This window comes from Pteropus medius, unplaced genomic scaffold (genome assembly GCF_902729225.1).
Source record: "Pteropus medius unplaced genomic scaffold, Ma_sr-lr_union100, whole genome shotgun sequence".
In the NCBI taxonomy this organism is placed as follows: domain Eukaryota; kingdom Metazoa; phylum Chordata; class Mammalia; order Chiroptera; family Pteropodidae; genus Pteropus; species Pteropus medius.
Window position 1 is genome coordinate 3,467,442 of NW_024349800.1, and position 19,086 is coordinate 3,486,527.

At 43.5% G+C, this 19,086-nt stretch overlaps 1 protein-coding gene across 2 annotated transcripts in view; it reads left to right on the top strand.

Annotated features, from left to right (window-relative positions):
• SLC6A11 (solute carrier family 6 member 11) overlaps positions 1-19,086 on the top strand; it is a 123,761-nt gene that overhangs the window by 4,630 nt on the left and 100,045 nt on the right. For both annotated transcript variants that reach the window (XM_039886732.1, XM_039886731.1), the window contains exon 4: positions 2,367-2,457. In XM_039886732.1, the coding sequence (XP_039742666.1) occupies positions 2,367-2,457 (91 nt within the window). The remainder of the gene's footprint in view (positions 1-2,366; positions 2,458-19,086) is intronic.

Sequence of the window (19,086 nt, forward strand, 5' to 3'; positions counted from 1 at the left end):
TTTAAGCTATTCACTATCCATGTGAGTAAGTTGTCCCTGGACGTGGCCTATTATCCTGAAGGCTGAGCTTAGTAAGACTGGGTAGGAGGTCGGTCACCAGCTGAAAGAACAGCAGGCATTAGGCCTAGGAAGTACTGTGAACTAGTTTCTATCCCTGCATAACTTTGCCTTGTTCTCCCGCACATCAGTGTCTCTCTTTGGGGCCCTGGTCCTAACTTTTCTTTGGCCAGGAACCTCATAGAGATGTTTATCAAACTAAAATTCAAGGACATATTTTTAAAGACCTGTGAGTCCTCCATGATAATCTAATTGTATTTATTTTGATACTCTAAAAATATGTGCATGTTCTGGATCGTCTGCACGGTCACCTTATAACTGAGGACAGTCAGGAGATTTCAGTGCCTGACTTTGTGCATGTTTACAATTTAAGCTATATTCTTGGTAAATAAAATGATGGCAGCCAAGAGAAGAGCAGAGAGATTTAATTTATAAATAGTATGTTAGTATTATGTGAAGTCCAGTTGAGAACACAGCAAACCTTAGGAATAAAGGTTTTGCAAAGTGTGAACAGAAAAAAATGGTGGTAGAGTTGAGTCTCAAATAACCCATGGAGGAATGAGCGGGCTGAGCTGAATAGACCCTGCCTTCTAGCTGTCAGTTCTATTTTTCTGTTGGGAAGTTTAATTTCACAAAATAGCATTATCTGACATCCATTTTATGCTATCAGTTTGAAATGTATTGGGACTGTAGTTTAGTTGGTATTTTGTAAATTTAATTCTGATCTTATAGTTGTGTGAATACTATAATCACAAAGACTTTATAACTCACTATTTGTACATGATTAAATATAATAAAAACACCTTGTCAACCTTGGGTGTCTGAGAAATTTTTTTACTCTAGAAAAAAATTTTGAGAAAGTTTTAGAGAATCTGATCAAAGCCAAGGACTTCTCTCTTCAGAAAAAGGCACAAGGGCATGTGTAGGTGTTTTGCCGATAATAGGTTTCCAGACTGCTCTCAGGACCATCTGTGGACCCCACTGACCACCTCTGTTCAGAATATGGTTGGCACTTGCCAAGTGGAGTGAGAAGCAGGCAAGTGATTGGGAGAATTTTCCCCAGCCAACTGCAAACCTCTCTTTCTCACTCCCCTATCTTTAAAGGCTTGTAAACACTGGGGATGTGTGAAACAACACATCGGAAGTGCTTCCTGCCCCTAGAGATTGCAGATGTAATTTGGAGGGTTCATACACATGAGAAGTGAGAAGTACCAGAGTGAGGCTTAACACTGGCTCCATGCTGGCCACTGTGCTGGGCCCAGGGGCTTCAAAGTGAGTGAGTGCAGGAGGCCCTCCCTTGGGGAGCTCGCTGTCTGGTGGCTGAGATGGTTCTTAAACAGAGTGTTGCTCTAAAGAGGCATGGGTCCTATGGTGGCAGACAAAACGGGCAATGACCATGGAAAAGAGGATGAAGTCTTGGTTGGAGCTGATTCCTAGTTCTGCCCCTAACTGGCTGGTGATTTGTAGAGCTGGGAGAGGGTTATGGATGTGGGTCCCTTGATTACTTCTGAACCTTAGATTCCTCCTCTTTAAAATAAATGGAGTTAGAAAGGCTAATTTCTTGAAAGGCCTTTCAATTCTCACTTTCCTGGAATTCAGGAACGGAAGATCAAGGAAGGCTTTCTGGAGGAGGGATATGTGAGTTGTTCTGGGCTTTAAAGGACGAACACTTGGATGTTTTTACTTGAGATTCAGATCTCCCTTGATCATCAAGTTTCATGGAATAAGGAGAAACATTCAAAAAATCTTTTCTTGGGTGATTGAGGGAGAGAATGATGAAGAAATTAGGGATTTTTTGCACATGTAAGCTTATGTCATTTACCCAGTCATCACATTTATCAGGCAGCCGTGAGATAGGCCTCTTTTTACATGAAGGAAAACTGAGTCTCAACTGCTTTGCTGCCCTAGGGACACCATGACTGACCCAATTCTTTAAACCCACCATTCCTTCTGGGACCACCGAGTAAAACAGGGAAATGCCATGGACAGGCCTTCAACAGGAAAGTAGAAAAAAGGAAAGGAGATTTGGGAACAAGGCAGGAAGAAAGAGTGTGATAGGGCACATTGAGTAAGAATGAGAGAGAGAGAAGGTGCCCTGCCCCCTCAATTTTTCCTCTTGTTTGAATCAGACCAAGCCTCTCTCTTAAACTGTTTATAAGTTATTGATTTCACCCTCAGTGTTCTTTGAGGCATGTTTACTTGGAGTGGCGAGATAAAACCACCTGGTTGCACCATTGGCTCTGAATGTTTTCCAAGATCCAGCCTTCGCAAAAGTTAATCTTATGTTTCTTGTCTTGTTTCCATTGTAGAAAACTGTGTGGAGTTCCAGAAACTGAATGTGAGCAACCACAGCCATGTGTCCCTGCAGAACGCCACCTCTCCCGTCATGGAGTTTTGGGAGTAAGTGGAACACAACTTGTCTCCCTTGGCCTTTGGGGGCTCCATCATGGTTCTGCTCAGTTAACATTGTCCCTGGAAAAAGCCTGACCCTTCCTCCACCCTCACACTTCCTGGCTTCTGTGAGTGTTTAACTGCATTGGAAGCCAGAGTAGAGATCTTTAGAGGTTTCCCAAAGGGCAGATGAGAGAAATGCTTTCTTGTTCTTTGATGACATGTCAGCATGCCTAGCTGCTTATTAGGTCAAGATATGCTTGGTTAAATAATGAACAGTTTAAACATTCATTTTTAAAAGAAAGAGTCTCACAGCATTGTCTGCAAATACTTCTGAAGTTTGTGAGCACTTGTTCCCCGAAAGTGTTTAACCAGCACAAGGCTGCTGTTGATCGCTGTTGGGAAGGTGTCTGAATCCACTGACATTATAGGCTTTAATTGTGTTGGTGGGCATGTTCCCAGGGATGGGCATTTTTCATCAGTGTGCCAAAGGGTTCTATGACTTAGGAGTTACAGGACTGCCACATACGATTGTATTAGTTGTTCACTGTACAACCCTAGGGGGCGTCGTTAATACTGTGAAATGTGTGCTGCAGAATTGTACAGTGTCCACCTGCATAACTGTACGCAGTGTCCTGATTTAGGAGCATCTATAGTAAAAGGAGGATCCCTTGCTTAAGGTATTGAAGAGAAGTTTCCTCTGTGAGTTGAAGGCTGGCTAAATGCTTTCTGAGGCTTTTTAATCTGAAAAAGTCTGCTTTTGTTGAGGAACCTTCCCTACTAATGCTGATTAATAGTAGTGTGGAGGGGCAGTAGTTGTATGAGTGATTTTTATTCTTTTCCCAGGTATCATTCCTCTCCTTCCCTCTCTAGGGTTCATTATGCTGAATTTAGATTGTCATTCTCATGTTTATACTCTATGTAAATCTTCCAAATAGTACCAAGATCTTTCTTGCATGTTTTAAAATTTTGTACTAATGGTATCCATTACTTACATTTTTTACAACTTTGTTTCTTTGCTCAATATTGATTTTGAGATGTGTATCTATTGATACATGTAGCTTTGGTTTATTCATTATTTTCCTGCTATATAGCATTTCAGTGTATAAATAGACTGCATTGTATTTAGCCAGCTCCTCTGGATGAGCATTTGGACTGTCTCCAGTTTCCCACTGTTATTAAGCACACTGAGTGAATGTCTTGTCCATGCTTCCCTGGCTTTCCTGTGTGTATGAGTAAAGATTTCCAGGCCATACACCTAAGAGTGGAGTTGCTGGGTGGTAGGGCGCATGCATTATCCATTTTATCAGATAATGTCGAAATACTTTCTAAAATGACTATTCCAATTTTTTCTCCAAACAAGAGTGTGAGAATTTCTACTGTTCCATACACTAGACAGCACTTGGTTGGGTTAGAGTTTTTAAGTTTTACTTGTTTAATGAGTATGAAATGGTATCCCACTGTTTTAAATTTGCATTCTTCTATTTACTTGTGAGGTTGAACATCTTTTCATGTTTTTTTTTTTCTCTTTATTTGGGTTTCCTCATTTGTGAACTTCCTCCTCATATCATTTTCTATTTGAATAGTTTGTCTTTTCTCATAGATAGGAAATCTTGATACATTCTAGGTATTAGCATCTATGCTGCAAATAGCTTTTCCTACTATATGGCTTTTTTTTCTTATTTACTGCATTTAGGGTTTTTTGGAAGTCAAATTTGTCAATCTTTTTGGTTTGCACAGTTGGTGTCAAGTTATATTTCCTTACCCTACAGTTGTAAAAATTTTCTATATTTTCTTCTAGGAGTTTTAAAGTTTTGTTTTCTCACATTTATGCATATAATCTATCTGGAATTTTATTTTTGCATGTGATATGAGGTAGGAATCTAGTTTTTAAAAATATTAATAACCAATTTCTCCAGCAATATTTACTGAATCATTCATTTTTTTTCCTACTGATTTCTAATGCCATTTTCCATGTATCATTTTTCTAAAAACACAGGTCTGTTTTAGGGCTCTCTCTTCTGTTCTATTGGTCTCTTATGCTAATTGTGTGTCACTACTATATCTATAGTTTTATTGTAAGCCTTGAGCCGGTAAAGCAAGTCCCTCACTTTGTTCTTTTCCAAAATTGTTTTACTCTTCCAAATGAATTTTAGAATCAGCTTGTCAAGTTAAAAAAACAACAATAAAGAACAAAACCACTCTGTGGGAATTTTTGTTGGGAGCATACCTGAACTTACAGGTTAATATGAGGAAAACTGACATCTTTATGCTTGAACCCCTCTGTCCATGAACATAGGCTAGCTCTCCATTTGTTTAGGTCTTTTGAAATACCTGATAGAGTAGTGCTATTAAATGTGGCCTTCGGAGTAGCAGCATTACAATCACCTGCTTAGCAAAGCAAATTCTCCACCACCACCCGCCCCCCACAGACCTAAGGAGTCTTAGTCTCAAATAGAGGATATGACATTGTGCTAGAGAGGAGAATGCTGTGGTGGATGGGCCTGTGTGGCCTTTTCCCACCCCATTGGGCTGTGATTTTTCAGCTGAATGTCACAGAGACTCCTTTTAGACATGCACATTTGAGGGTCTGCAAAACATGGACTCTGTGCTCCCTTAGCGAACCTGTCCTAAAAATCCCACTCTGTACAAGATATTTGTGTAACCTACTGTTGTTTTGTACTATTTGTTTACTTTGTAACATATATGGAAAACCTCAATTAAATCATTTGTGCAATGTGTTTGTTTATTGTTTGAATTCCCCTTAGGGAGTCATAAAGCAGCACCTTTTCTGGCTTTACTCACTACTGTTTGTCACTACAGGGCTCTCAGTAAATGTTTACAAAATGGATAGATGCATGAGAGAAAGGCAGGCAAGCAGTTTTTCTAGAAAATACTATATGAAGAGAGTCAAAGTAAGCTCTTGCAAGAACTCATCTTGTCACTCAGCTCCCCAGCAACAGCATTGATTGCTTTCAGGATCCCTTTGCAATAGCCATATCTCCCACTTATTTGGGCACTGAGATTCAGGGTGTGACAGCTAGTCTGTGTCCTCAGGTGTAACTGGACCTTTTTGCTTGTTTAGTTATTCAAGATGAAAGTTAATGGGAGAATGAACCCACAGTTTTAGTTTTCTATCAAGATTGCATGTGTATCATCTATGCAGTGTTGAATTCTGCATCCTAAAAGTACTCAAATGCTGGTGTGACATTCACCTCTTCAAAAGATGCTTTTGTCAGACAGCTCTAATTCATCTTTTCCCCAGAGGCGAACTTGGAACATAGAAACTCTGTAAAATGTACATAGCATCCCATGAAAAACTATTTGAAGCCACATAAGTTTGAGAAGGGCTGAAAGCTGTGCCTTTCAGTAAGAACATCTGTTATCTTTCATTAACCCAAATTCCCAAATGCATTTTCTTATGAAATCATTTGAAATCTTTCCCCTCTTGCCCCCACCCTACCCTCACTTTCTGAATGTTGGCATTCCACTAAACACAGTCCAAAAATTTAAGGAAGTTGCTTCTTCAATTCAGTTGACTCCTGGAGCTTTAGAAAGAACAGACCTAATTCCTTTCCTATGTGACAGTCCTTCAAATATTGGATCAGGTTTCCTCAAAAAACGTTTCTTCTCCAGTTTTCTTCACTGTTCTCTTGTATGGCTGGCTCACAGATGCCTCACCTTGGTTCACATCTCCAGTGTGTTCTTGTCCTTTCTCACTGCCTCTAACTCCAGGGACCTCATTCAGGGCCACGTCGCATGGTCAGAGTAGACTGCCTCAGCTGGCTGAATGTTCATTCATTTGACAAATGCCTAAGCTCCCGGGCATATAGGAAGAACACTGCATTTTTGGAGGAGGCAGGAATGTAAGATGCAAGTCTAACCCTTTAGCAGCAGAGATGAAGCAAGCCCTCAGATTACCACAATATCAGTTACAAGGTGCTGTTTCTCTGCCCATAGCTGGCCATGGCTTCACCTTGACCTTGGGCACCTGGTCCCACCTACCTCCCATCTTAAAGTTTCATTTCTCTTCTCAGGGTTTAAATTATTTAAATTAAGCCAATAATTTAAATTATTGGCTTAGCCAGTAAGGCCCTGGGTCATTCCTGGATTCTGATTTGGGTAGGGGGGGCCTATGGAGCAGGGGCAACTTTTTCTTCCTAATGTCAAATTTAAAAATTAGGCCATTCAGATTTCTCTTAGTAACTCATTATGCATCTGGCATCTGTGCATTTATCTAAATATGTTTGCAGTTCTAAATTTTCAGCCTATGTCCTGTGGTGGAGTTGAGTGCTATTATGTGTATAACCAGCATTGTGGCATCAGATGGGCTTTGGTCTGTTTTCACTTCCCTTTCTCAGACCCTTGAGTCCCTTTAGTCCAGTGTTCTATAAGCAAGTTCATGTTTGTTATGTATACAACAGTTGAAATTGCTTTTGTATGGTATCTGTTCAACAAATTTTGTTGAGCACATATTATATGCTTGGCCCAAATTAAGCTTTAAGGGGTATTTGGTTCTATGTCTTTATTCAAAAGGGTAAAATCTTGTTTTTCTGGTTTATCTTCACTGGAGAAGTTTTATCGAATTTGTTTATTTCTAAATCACGTGGCCACTTGAATTGATTTTCTTTGGACACAAATTGGGGAGGCAAAGGACCTGGAGTGAAACCCAAATTCTCTCTGTGAGCCCAGGGCCCGTCCTTGCCTTCCTCTCGGGCTCTTCTTCCTTCCTGCCCATCTCCCTTCTCTGCACTGGCCTTCTTTCTGTCCTTACTGGGCTTGTCCCAGCCTCAGTCTCAGGCTGCCATCGTTCCCTTTGTTTAGAAGATTTCTTATCAGATTCTTATGTGTATGGCTCCTTCTTATCATTGAGTTATAATTCAAATGTCATTGGGGAAGCCCTCCCTGACCATGCAACGAAATCAGCACCCAGTCCCTCTCAACCCCATCACTCGTTTATTGTCTACATAATATTTAGCCGAAATGAGGATTTGTCTTTGTTTACTTGTCTGTTTTCTCTCTCCCTCCATTAAAGTATGAGCCCCATGCCAGGAAGGACTATTCTGTTTTATTCCCTATTGTCTTGCCGGTATATTCTAGGTGCTCAGTAAATATTAGTTGAAATAGATGAGTGGAAAAATGAATAAATAAATGAATGAATGTTTCTTAAGTCTTTGGAGTTTAGTGTTCTTGTCTATAAATCGGAAATGATAGCACCCACCTGCCGACTGCAGTATTCAAAGTGCCCCCAAGTCCCCTTCCCAAAGGTAAAACCCAACACTGTGCGGCACTGACTACTTCTGCTATTTGGATTGCCCCGCTCCCAGTATATCACGCCATTCATAGCCACAGCGTGAACTTCAGCCAGCAAATTCTGGAGCCTTGTTTAAGTCATGCTGCCTCCACCTGTCCAATGCACAACTCTGGGCAACTTAGGCAGCCTCCTTGAGCCCCTGTCTGCTCCTTTGAAAATGGGATGGTCATAGGACCTATCTCTCAGGGCTGCCGAGAACATCAAAGGAGGCCCATATGCTTTGCACATGATATGTGCTTAATATTTGGTAGTTAATTTTACAAGGAAGACTTTACTCAGATATTTGAAAGTCTACATGGGTACTTTACAACATTCCTTAGAGGGGGCTCCTCAGCCAGATCTGTTTGTCCCTCTGGGTGGACCTGTAGAACTCTCTTGGCATATTTTCTTCCCCTGATTGTTCTTTCAACATTTTTTTTGAGCACCTGCTGTGTTCTGGACACCTCTTCAGTTGCCAGAAAGATGGGGGGATGCTGTCTGTTCCTGAAGAAGCACACAGAGTGGTGAGGAAAGGTGGAAAGTAAAAAAAAAATAAAAAGAGAGTTTTTAAAACACGAGACAACAGATATCTATAGGATGCTTGCAAGGAGCCAAGATGAGGAAACCCAAATGTCTGGGGTTTGGAAGTCTTCATGGAGTTGGCAATGGTTAGCTGGGTTTTGCAGGATGAATATAAGTTCATGTGATTGATGGTGGAGTGAATGAATGGCGTGCCAGGTAGAGAAAATGGCATAAGCAAGAGCCCAGAGATCTGAAGTTGTATATTGAGGCTTACAGACTTTACCTACAACGCCATTGCATCTGGAGCCTGGGGAATGGTGGGGGACTTTACTAAGGAGGTAGGCAAGAGCCAGAGTATCTGGTCAGTCACAAGTCTTTATTGAATACCTACTATATGTCAGGTATTGTTGTAGGTTCTGGGATGCAACATGAATAAAACAAAGACTTAGGTAGAGCTGACAGCACATACAAACCAAAAGAGCAGAAAGCATTAGGTTAAGTCAAGACTGGTCTCCTGAAGAAAAAGCAAGAAATAGAAAGTGTCACAGGGTCAGGGGGTAGGGGGCCTCTCCAAGGAGGTAACATTTAAGCAGGGACCTGAGAAAAGTAAGGGATCCAGCCATTCAGATGTTGGAGACAAGCTTTGAGGCTAAGGGAGCAGGAGGGCCAGTGACCCCGAAGTGGGAGGATCTTGGGGGAATAGCACGCAGCCAGTGCGGCTGGAGCCCGGTGTGAAGGACCTCAGTGCTTTTCTGAACGGCTTGAAATGATCCTGTGGGATGATTTCAAAGTCTGTAGCATCTGTGGAGTAAGATGATTAAGTTTGGGAGTAAGATAGATCCCCCGGGCTGCCAAAAAGATGTAGGGGCAGGGCGGTACTCGCTTGGTCCAGGTAACTGAAGCTGAGATCCCTGCTCGGAGAGAGGGGAGGCTGGGTTGGGAGTGGTGCCCTAACCTGTTGGGGAAGATGGGCAGAATCGGTCTTGGGAGGATGATGGTATTTCTCCCTGGCCATGCCATGCACCAATGCACCAAGGTGAGAAAAGAACTTCCCCTCTGTACTCTTAACGCCTCCACAGCTGTCTGCTTGCACTAAGATGTCTTCTACCTGCACACACCCTCGTGGGCTTTTCCTGAGGGGGCAAGTAGGAGGCTCCGTCTGGATGTGCCTGAACTCTCACGGCTTTTAGACAGTTAGCAGAAGTCAACTTATCAGTAACCCGAAGCACTTGGGCTGCACATATGGTTTGTCCCCAAAATTCCACTTCTGAAACTGTGCTGCAGGCACGACCACACTAGTTATGTACAGCATGTCAACGGCAGCACCGTTTGTGATTGTTTAGAAAAGAAGGGATGTCTATAATGTGTTCTTAAACATGATACCCATTAGATGAATTATGGTATATTCCTGCAACAACTGCTAAAAAGTAATGAGGCAGAAAATGTGTTGATATGGAAAAGATCTCTAAGATAAAATTCAGTAGAAAAGGCAAGATGTAGAATGTTGTATGTAATACCATGTATGTGAAAATACATGCATATGCCTTATTCCCATAGAATGTTTCTGGAAGGGTGCATAAACTGTTAACCAGGGTGATCACCTGAAGGAGGTTGGGGGACAAGCAAGGAGGTAGAGAGAGAGAGTTTTACTTTTTGCTTTATACATTTTTATACTATTTGAATTTAAAAAGTATTAAAACCATGATTATTTGATATAATAAAAAGCTGTCATTGATTATCATCTGAGCGACAAATCCCATTTACAGCCCTTGCAGGTTTTACTTTACTAATCATTTATTTTATAAATCATTTTTATTAACATTATTTAATTTTTAAATTAGCCTTTTGAGATGGACAGAAGATCTCCATTTTCCCATTATCCAAACATAATCTTGGAGATGCTGAGTAATTGCCCCCCTTATATACTCAGAGCTCAAAGCCAGCCTCTTGGTTCTCAGTGCCCCCAGGCAGCCCCTAGTTTCTCCAGAAGGCCCTGCTCTTTGGGGCTGCCTCTTTCTGCACATGTCCTGCCCTGATGGACAGAGGAGCTCACCTTTCAGAGAGAGGTTTCTTCCGACTCCGTCCTCCCTATCAGAGAAGCACTGGGGCCCTGTTTACGGAGAATAGAGTGGAGGTCCAGTGGAGGATGTACATGGTTCTGCCACACTAGAAACTCACTGAGAGGGGAGCGGGCCTGAGCAGCCCTTCCCAGCTCTCAGGAGATGCTACAAAGCAAATCCGAATCAGCACTTTTTTGCCTGAGCAGGGTGTTGTATCCTTTTTATTTTAATCGTTTAATATTTAACTGATTGCAAAAATTGTGAATGTTGTGATAAGCATTGAAAACATAACAGCTTTATAAATATGATATGTTCGCATATCAGGTTATTCAGTATTTCCCCCTTATTTGCTATTTTGCCTTCTGAGGTTTCAGCTACCCACAGTCAACCTCTGTCTTAAAATATTAAATAAAAAATTTCAGAAATAATTCATAAGTTTTTTTAAATTGCATGCTGTTCTGAGTAGCATGATAAAATTTTGTGCTGTCCTGCTCTGTCCTGCCTGGGATATGAATTATCCCTTTGCCTAACATATCCATATTGCATATGCTTCCCTCCCATTAGTCACTTAGTAGCTGTCTCGATTATCAGATTGTCTCGGTATTGCAGTGCTTGTGTTCAAGTGACCCTTACCATAGCCTAATGCTGTGTCGCAATGCCTACGTCACTGACCTCATCTCATCGCTTAGGCATTGTATCATCTCACATCATCACAGGAAGGACGAGTACAGTACAATAAAGTATTGAGAGAGAGGAAAACATTTATGTAGCTTTTATTAGTGTATTGTTATAATTGTTCTATTTTATTAATTATTGGTGTTAGTCTCTTACTGTGCCTAATTTGTATATTAAACTTTATCATAGGTATGTATGTATGTATAGAAAAAACATAGCATACACAGAGTTTGGTACTATTCTATGGTTATAGGCAGCCACGGAGAGTCTTGGAACGTATCTTCTGTGGATAAGGAGAGACGACTATATATCATTTATAAATATGTGTTTTAGTCTGTTTGGGCTGATCTAACAAAATACCATAGACTGTATGGCTTAAACAACAAACATTGATTTCTCACAGTCCTGGAGGTTGGAAAATCCAAGATCAGGATGCTGACACATTCAGGTCTGGTAAGGGCTTATTTCTTGGTTCAGAGTTAGCTGTCTTCTCACAGTATCCTCACATGGTAGAAGGGGCAAAGGAGCTGCTGGGGTCCCTTTTACAAAGGCATTAATCCCATTCATGAGGCCTCCACCTTCATGACTTAAGCACTTCCCAAAGTCCTCACCTCCTAATACCATCACATTGGGGGATAGGATTTCAACATATGAATTTTGGGGAGATATATTCAGTCTGTTGCAATATATTCCCCCCTACTCCAGCCACATCCCCAAGACGTAACTATTAGTAGTTGAGAGTCTCTTTCTGCCAGTATTTTTCTGTACATTTAATACTATTCTTCCTACATCCCGACAGTGATGTCACATCATTTATCCCCTACGTGGGTGGATTAATGAAGTCTAGTGCCTAGAGGGCCATGCTCGGGGCCAGAGTACACACTGGGTACTTAGTAACAAGCATGACGTTCCTTCTCTTATTACAACCGTCAGGACATGAAAGGAACCTCAGATGAAACTTTTCTCGTTCAGTAAATTGTGGCTTACCATTCTTTAGCATAAGATATTTACTATTTGTTTGGGGGAGGGGTATGCTAATTTTACATACAAATGTCTTTAATGATCAAAAATGAATAATAATAGATCACAGCTTTTCAGCACTTACTAAACCCAATTACTACTACTACTTGCTGCTGCTGCTGCTGCTGCTGCTATAACTACTCCTACTCCCATTTTGCAAACAGAGAAAGTGAGTTGCAAAGAGATTTAAGTAACAAACCCAAAGCTAGTAAGTGGCAGCAATGTGATTCTGGGGCATGGAGAGATCTGGGGACTTGTTCTAAGTGCCTCTCTTGGGCGAGCAGGAGCCAGACCTGGGCTGAGGGCAGTCCTCTCTGATTCCAGCCCGCATCCCTTTGCTCTTCCACGCTCCTCCTTTCTGTCTCTGAAATGCTATCAGCTATCTGTTTTATCTCGGGCAGAATCCAACTGGCGTGTCTCTCCTCTCTGCAGCCCTGTGGACCTAGGCTCTGGAAAGAAGTGTTTCGGTAGATGGGGAAGTACAATCGATAGGAGGGAGGGAGGGAGGGAGGGAGAAACTAATGAGGACTGACTGACGGCAAGACTCCAGTACCCAGCAAAAACAAAGCAAAACACCTGTTTGGGTATGTTTTCTCTGGATTTCAAGAGGTTCTTTTAGGAAATGACTTGAACCTTGCTTTTAAAAGAATACTATGTTTTCCAGCTGAGCCAGGTGTTGAGTTGAGACCTGCAGACTCCGATCTGCTGGGATGACATGTATAAAATGATACTGGCCTCTCGGTGTATAGCAGATGGTCCTGCAGCTGGTAGCAGGAGGAGTTTAATGAGTGACTTGAATTCAGCCTCAGGCACAGAATAACTTAGAAAGGGCTGTTTCCAAATTTTAGTGCATTATCTCGATTCTAGATTATTTTTAATAAAATCATGAGAATGTATATAAGACTCCAGATTTACACACACACACTCTCATACTCTCACAGTCTTACACTCTTACACTTTCACACTCTCACCTACCTCTGTTCCACATTCTCTCTGAAGATATTAAGGATGAGGAAGACAACCAGAGCTAGGGGGGCCTGATTGTCCCACTTACTTGTGGGGATCCTGCATGTGATTCTGAGCCTCTGTTTCCTTATGGGTGAAATGGGTGTACCTCTCCCACCCTTCAAGGTATAATCAGTGATGGTAATAGTTGGGAAGTAATAGGTCAGTGTTAGCTCCTCTCGCTCCTGCATCTTTCTCATTCTCAGACCATCTACCCTCTCCCACCCCATAGCTGGTAGATGAGGAGACAGTCAAAGAATGGAGGTCTCCTGGTGGGATACATCAGAGCTGACAGTAGACGCCCCCACTCCTCACTCTGGACCTCACCTAGGGTTTTTCCTGATGGCATACATGCCTTCCCCTCTCGCTGTCCCTCTGTGGTAGACAGTGACTCTTCGCCAGCCATAACACAGAACATCTCAGGAAGGCAAAGGAGGGCAAAGGTGGTCAGACCATATTGGAGTTTATGGTGGCACATAATGCAGAGCTGCTGTACCTTGAGAGCCCATGGAACTAGGCAGGCTTGGGCAGCACTTTTGGGCTGTGCTGAATCCTGGAATGGGGGAGAAAGGGTCAGGAATCCCCTGGGACCCCAGCCATGGGGCCGTGAGACCGTTTCTGTTGTGTGGAATCGGCGTTCCATACATGAGAATGGGCTGCATTATGAACCTGTGCTGGAGTCTCCAAAGCGATGGCAGCCTGTTCCTCAGCCTGCCCCTTCTGCACTTGGTCTCCTGACCTGCAGGACTCTGTTCACATCTCTCTAGGCACAAGTTTAGGGACATTTCTCTGTGTTCCAAAGCTCTAACAGTCCCCACTTCTAGACATATTCTCCTCCTCTCACTGACTCCTTCTTCCCGGTCTCACCCTCCAGCCATGAAGGGCTGGAATAGGCATTGAACTTGGGGTCAGGAGACTGGGATGCAAGGCCAGATTCTGTGACTTAGCAGTTTGTGATAAGGCAAGGTACATATTACTTGGAGCCTCAATTTCCTCAGAACAATGGGAGCAGAACAACATAACATGCACAGGAGTGCCTGGTGCTCTCTTCCAAAGTGTGTGTTCTGCATCATTTTAGGAAGTATTGCTTTGGAAAGGCACAGAAGTGGTGAAGGACATTTCTTGCTTAACAACTTTTTAATAACTTTGAGGTATAATTTACATACCATAAATTGTTCCCCTTCTAGAAGTGCAAGTCAATGATTGTGAGTAAATCTGGCAGGTGTGAAATTATCACCACAGTACAGACTTAGAATATTTCCATCATCATAATCAGATCTCTTATGTATGTTTACAGTTAATCTCCACTCCTACCTCTAGGCAATCACTCATCTACTTCCCGTCTCTGTGGGTTGGTCTTCCCTGGACATTGCATATAAGTAGAATCATGCCATATGTGGTCCTGTGTCACTATCTTCTTTGACTTAGCATAATGTTTTCAAGATTCACCCATGTTATAGCATGTATCACTATTTCATTCCTTTTTGTGGGTAAATAATATTCCATTGTATAGATAGACCACATTTTGTTGGTCTGTCTTTCCATTAGGTGATGGACATTAGGGTGGTTTTTAGTTTTTGACTTTTCTGAATAACCTGGGAGTGAAATTGCTGTCTTATGTTTGACTTTTTAAGAAACTGCCAAACCCTTTTTCCAAAGTGGCTAAACTGTTTTACATTCCTTCCAGCAGCATGTGAGCATTCCATTTCTCCATATCCTTGAAGACATTTTTTATTATCTCTTTTTTATTATAGCCATCCTAGTGGGTATAAAGCAATATCATTGTGATTTTAATTTGTACTTTAATAGGAAATACTTCTAAGTAAATTTAATGGGGAAACATTGGGTTACAGAAAATTTTAGAGGTGTCTTTATTGCAGGACTTCTCAGAGACTTTAATATTCTAATGAGCATTGAGACTCTCTAAGGAAGGTTACAGTGTGCAGCATTTTCTCAAATGAGGTCACAGTGTGACCTAGGAACTCAGGGTGTCCTAAAGGCTTAGTCTTCTTTGAGAAGCATTAGCCTAGGACATGGATCAGGAGACAACTGGCCAAATCCCATCTGCTGCCTGTTTTTGTAAATAAAGATTTATTGGAAGACAGCCACATTCTTCATTTACAAATTGTCTGTGGAGGCTTTCACACTGGAAGAATAAAGTTGAATAGTTGGGACAGAGACCATAGGCTTTGCAAAGCCTGAAATATTTACTCTCTGGCCCTTTACAGAAGAAGTTTGCTGACCCCCAACCTAGTGCTTGGTGCCCAGTGGATCCTCAGTTAACCTTCAGATGGAAGGAGGGACTGGTCTTAAGGGTTTGGGTAGGGATCCGGGAAACCTTTGTGAGGCTTTGCATTATTCGAGCTGGCGTTTGAAGGACAGGTAGAGTTTTGATAGCTTGGGAGAGCTAAGAAGGACATTCCTGGCAGAGGGAACAACAGGAATGAATCTTGGAAAGTAGAGAAGTACAGGGTGTGTTTGAGGGCTGGTAGGGACTTCTGCGTGGCCTAGGAAGAGGATTTCTGCCGCGACAGAAGTAATTGGAGCAGTAGCTCCAGACCCCTCAAGCCAACTTAGGTCCCTAGTTATAGTCCCTGAATAACATGTACCCGGTTCACCTTCCCCAAGACAGGGCAGTGGGCCCAAGCTCTGCCTCTGAAGTACAACAGATGTGGCTCAGGTTTTGCCTCTGCCCTCCTGGTCATGTTATTTCCCTAAGTCACAGTTTTCTGATCTGGAAAGTGAAAATAATAGTTGCACTCACATCAGGAATAAGCATGAAGGAAATGAAGGAAATGCAAGTTATGGCTATCCTTGTTGTCATCTTTATACTCTTAGATAGTAAGCTCCCTGAGGACAGAACAAACCTGCTTTATCCATCACTGTAGCTCTAGTCCTTAGCGTACTCAGCATGGAGTTAGCACCCTGTAACTATCTGCTGAATGAATGATGCAGAGGTCTCAATTTCTTGCCAAGGAGGGTCCTTCCTTGCCTTGAGTCCCCAGCCAGGTTTAGGGCTTCTACTGTGGGCACTGCAGGAGCAGACCCCATAGGCAAGGTGAGTTGGGGGCCTACTCTTCTTTCTTCCCAGAGAAGTGAGCAGAACCCTGAAGGCAGAAAGACTCTGGAAGGGGCAGGAAGGCACATTTGTTTTGGTGATGGTCTCCTTTTTGTTTGTTTGTTGCTTTGGGAGACTAGAAAGGAGGACCAAGCAAGGCTATTTATAGCCCAGCTCCTCAGCGCCAGCTTTTAGGGCAGTCTCTGCATCCCTGGCAGCACTTTCCTCCATGGCAGGTTAAAGAAAGGTGATATGTTTGCCAGCTCCGTGCTGAAGATTAAGATGAAAGCTCCCCGGGCCAGACTGGGAGCTTTCCCCACATGGCCTCTCCCAGGCTCTCTGTGGTAGCTGCAGAGAAAGAGGTGCTCCATCTTGGCTTCTTCTGGTCAGACCACCCCTGGCTCTGGAAGGTCCAGGTGTAAGCCTGTTTCCTCCCCTCTAGACTCAGCCCCTTTGTGTGTGAGAGACAGAGACAGGCAAGTGAGGATGATACATGAGGAATGGATTTGGATTCTAGCCACTTCCCTCAGACCATGAGGGACATAGGAGATGGCTTGAGCAGCATGCATCCTATCTCCGAGGTCGGTTTTTAGTGAAACAGTGGGCGCCGTGGGCATCAGAAAAACCTGATTCCAAGCCCCTATCTGGACAGGTTGCTTTACCTATCTGGGCTTCAGTTTCTCCACGTGTAAGATGAGTGCAATAAGGCCTTCTCTATAAGAAATGAATGCAGCGAGATGGGAGGGCTCTCAGATGGCACCTTCCACAGTCCCCCCCATTGTCAGCTCCTTGATCCTTCCTCTAAGAGTTTCTTAATAAGGACAGTTTGCCTTCAATCTCACCTCTTGGTTTTCCCAATTCTTTCCTTCCTGTGCCTATAGAAATGATGCCTCCACCTATGGATTCTTCCCCTGCCGCCATCTCAGGAACTTCTACCTCCTTCTCTCTTCTCTTGTCCCCCATTCCCTCCAGTAATTGAAACTTTTCCCTCCCTCTTGGGTCTTTCCCATTAACTATCCTAGTCCTGCCAACCTGGAAACAAAACAAATGTAAGTAAAACAGCTCTTGTGCCCTGTGGCTCCTTTAGCTACCACTGTCTCTGTCAAAACCAAACTTCCCAAACTTCCCACCTCACGAGGGGCTCACCTACCATGTCCCACCTACATCATTTGAAGTCTGCTCCACTAGGGCAGCAGCTCTCCTTGCCTCACCCACCCCTCCTGGTCCAAAATCCCACAGCCACTTTCCCCAGGCTGCTCTGCAGCACTTGGCAGATGGGCTGCTTCCCCTCCTGGAGTGCCCTCCATGCCCTCTGCATTAGGGGATGCCACCTTCTTCCGTCACTCCCCTGCCTTTCTGCTCACCCTTCTTCACCTCCTTTAAGGGCTCCTCCCTTCCTCTCTCTGCTCTGTAGGTGTTGGGGTTCTGGGTGCTCTGCGGCAGGCCTGCTCCCTCCCTTTCTGCAGCTCTCCCCAGGCAGCCACATGTTCTCTCAGGACATCCTGATGGCCAGGGGCTCAAGTCTGAATCTCCACCCTGCATCTCTTTTTGGAGCTTTGCATCCAGAGACACAATTGCCTTGAGGGCCATTGCAGCTATCTGGGTGTCCCACAAGCACCCCAAAATCATCTTGTCTAAAAGATTGATTATTCACCTCCTCCTCTAACTCACTGAACAGTTCACTCCTTCTCAGCTGTGGACCTGCCATCCATCCAGGTACTAACCTGGGTGTCAGCCTAGACCTCCCTCTTCCCATTACCTGCCACCCCTAGGCGGTCAGCTTATGCCTCTGCCGCTCCCAACCACCACCCCCACCAGCCAGGGCCATTCCCCTACCTTAGTCCAAACCACCCCCATTTGTTGTCCAATTTAAGACAGTTCTCTTCACTGGGCACCCTATTCCATTCCACACTTACCGTCTGTTCTTCCCTCAGATTGTTTTCTAAAGCATGCATCTGATGGGGTGTTGCACTTGTTCAAGGTTCTTGTAGGCTTTCATCACCCTCAGGTTGAAGCCCCAGCTCCTCAGCAAGGTTCACAGTCAGGTCCTTGCTTTCTACTCCAGCTGTGTCCTCAACCCCACCTCTCACCCTGGTTTCTGCTGCACTGACCTGACATGCTGTGCCCTGCCCTCTCCTCATTGAGCCTTCATTCCAGCCCCTGCCCTTGGTGGCCTTCTGCCCCCTAATTCCCCCTGTCTTCTTTGCTAACTCCTCCTGCCCTTCAGGACCCACCTCCACTGCTACATCCTGATATTAACCAGATCCCCAGTGAGGGTCCACTGCTTTTCTCTGTTATGACCTCCATATCTTTCTCTTTTTACTCATTTGCCTTGCTCATTAGACCACGAGCTCTATAGGGACTCCCGGGTGTAACACATTACCTGGCACACTGAAGATACTTTAATAAGTATTACTTGTATAAATGGATAAATGCACAAAGAACACATACTGTACACTACTTTTATTTACCACACAAAGACGTGTAAGGTAGCTTCAAAGTGTGCACGTACCACATCTCTAGTTTATGAGGAAGAGAGGAAGGCAGTGATTTTAGTGTTATGGGGGAACCTAGGAGCTAGCATTGCTGTTGAAAGTGTGGACTCTGGAACCAGGATCCCTGGGCTCAGTTCCCAGCTCTGTCATTTTCTTGTGGTCTGATTTTGGGCAAGTTATTAAACTTTCTGCACCTCGGGTATTCCATCCTTGAAATGAGGATGATAATTGTGCCTACCTCAAGGATTGTCGAGAGGGTTAGACGAGTTCATTATCGAAAACCTCTAGAAGAAGTGTATCATCACTCCCATTTTACAAATGAGGAAGCTGAGACTCAGAGAGGTGATGTTCCCTACCCAAGGTCACATAGCTGGGAAGGAGCAGAGCTGGAATTTGAGCCCATCCTATCTCTGTATGTGCCAAGGGCTGGAGAAGCACAGGAATTATACCTTCAAGCTCTGAAATATCAGCCTCTGAGTGGAACTCTCCAGATATATTCTACTCTTATGG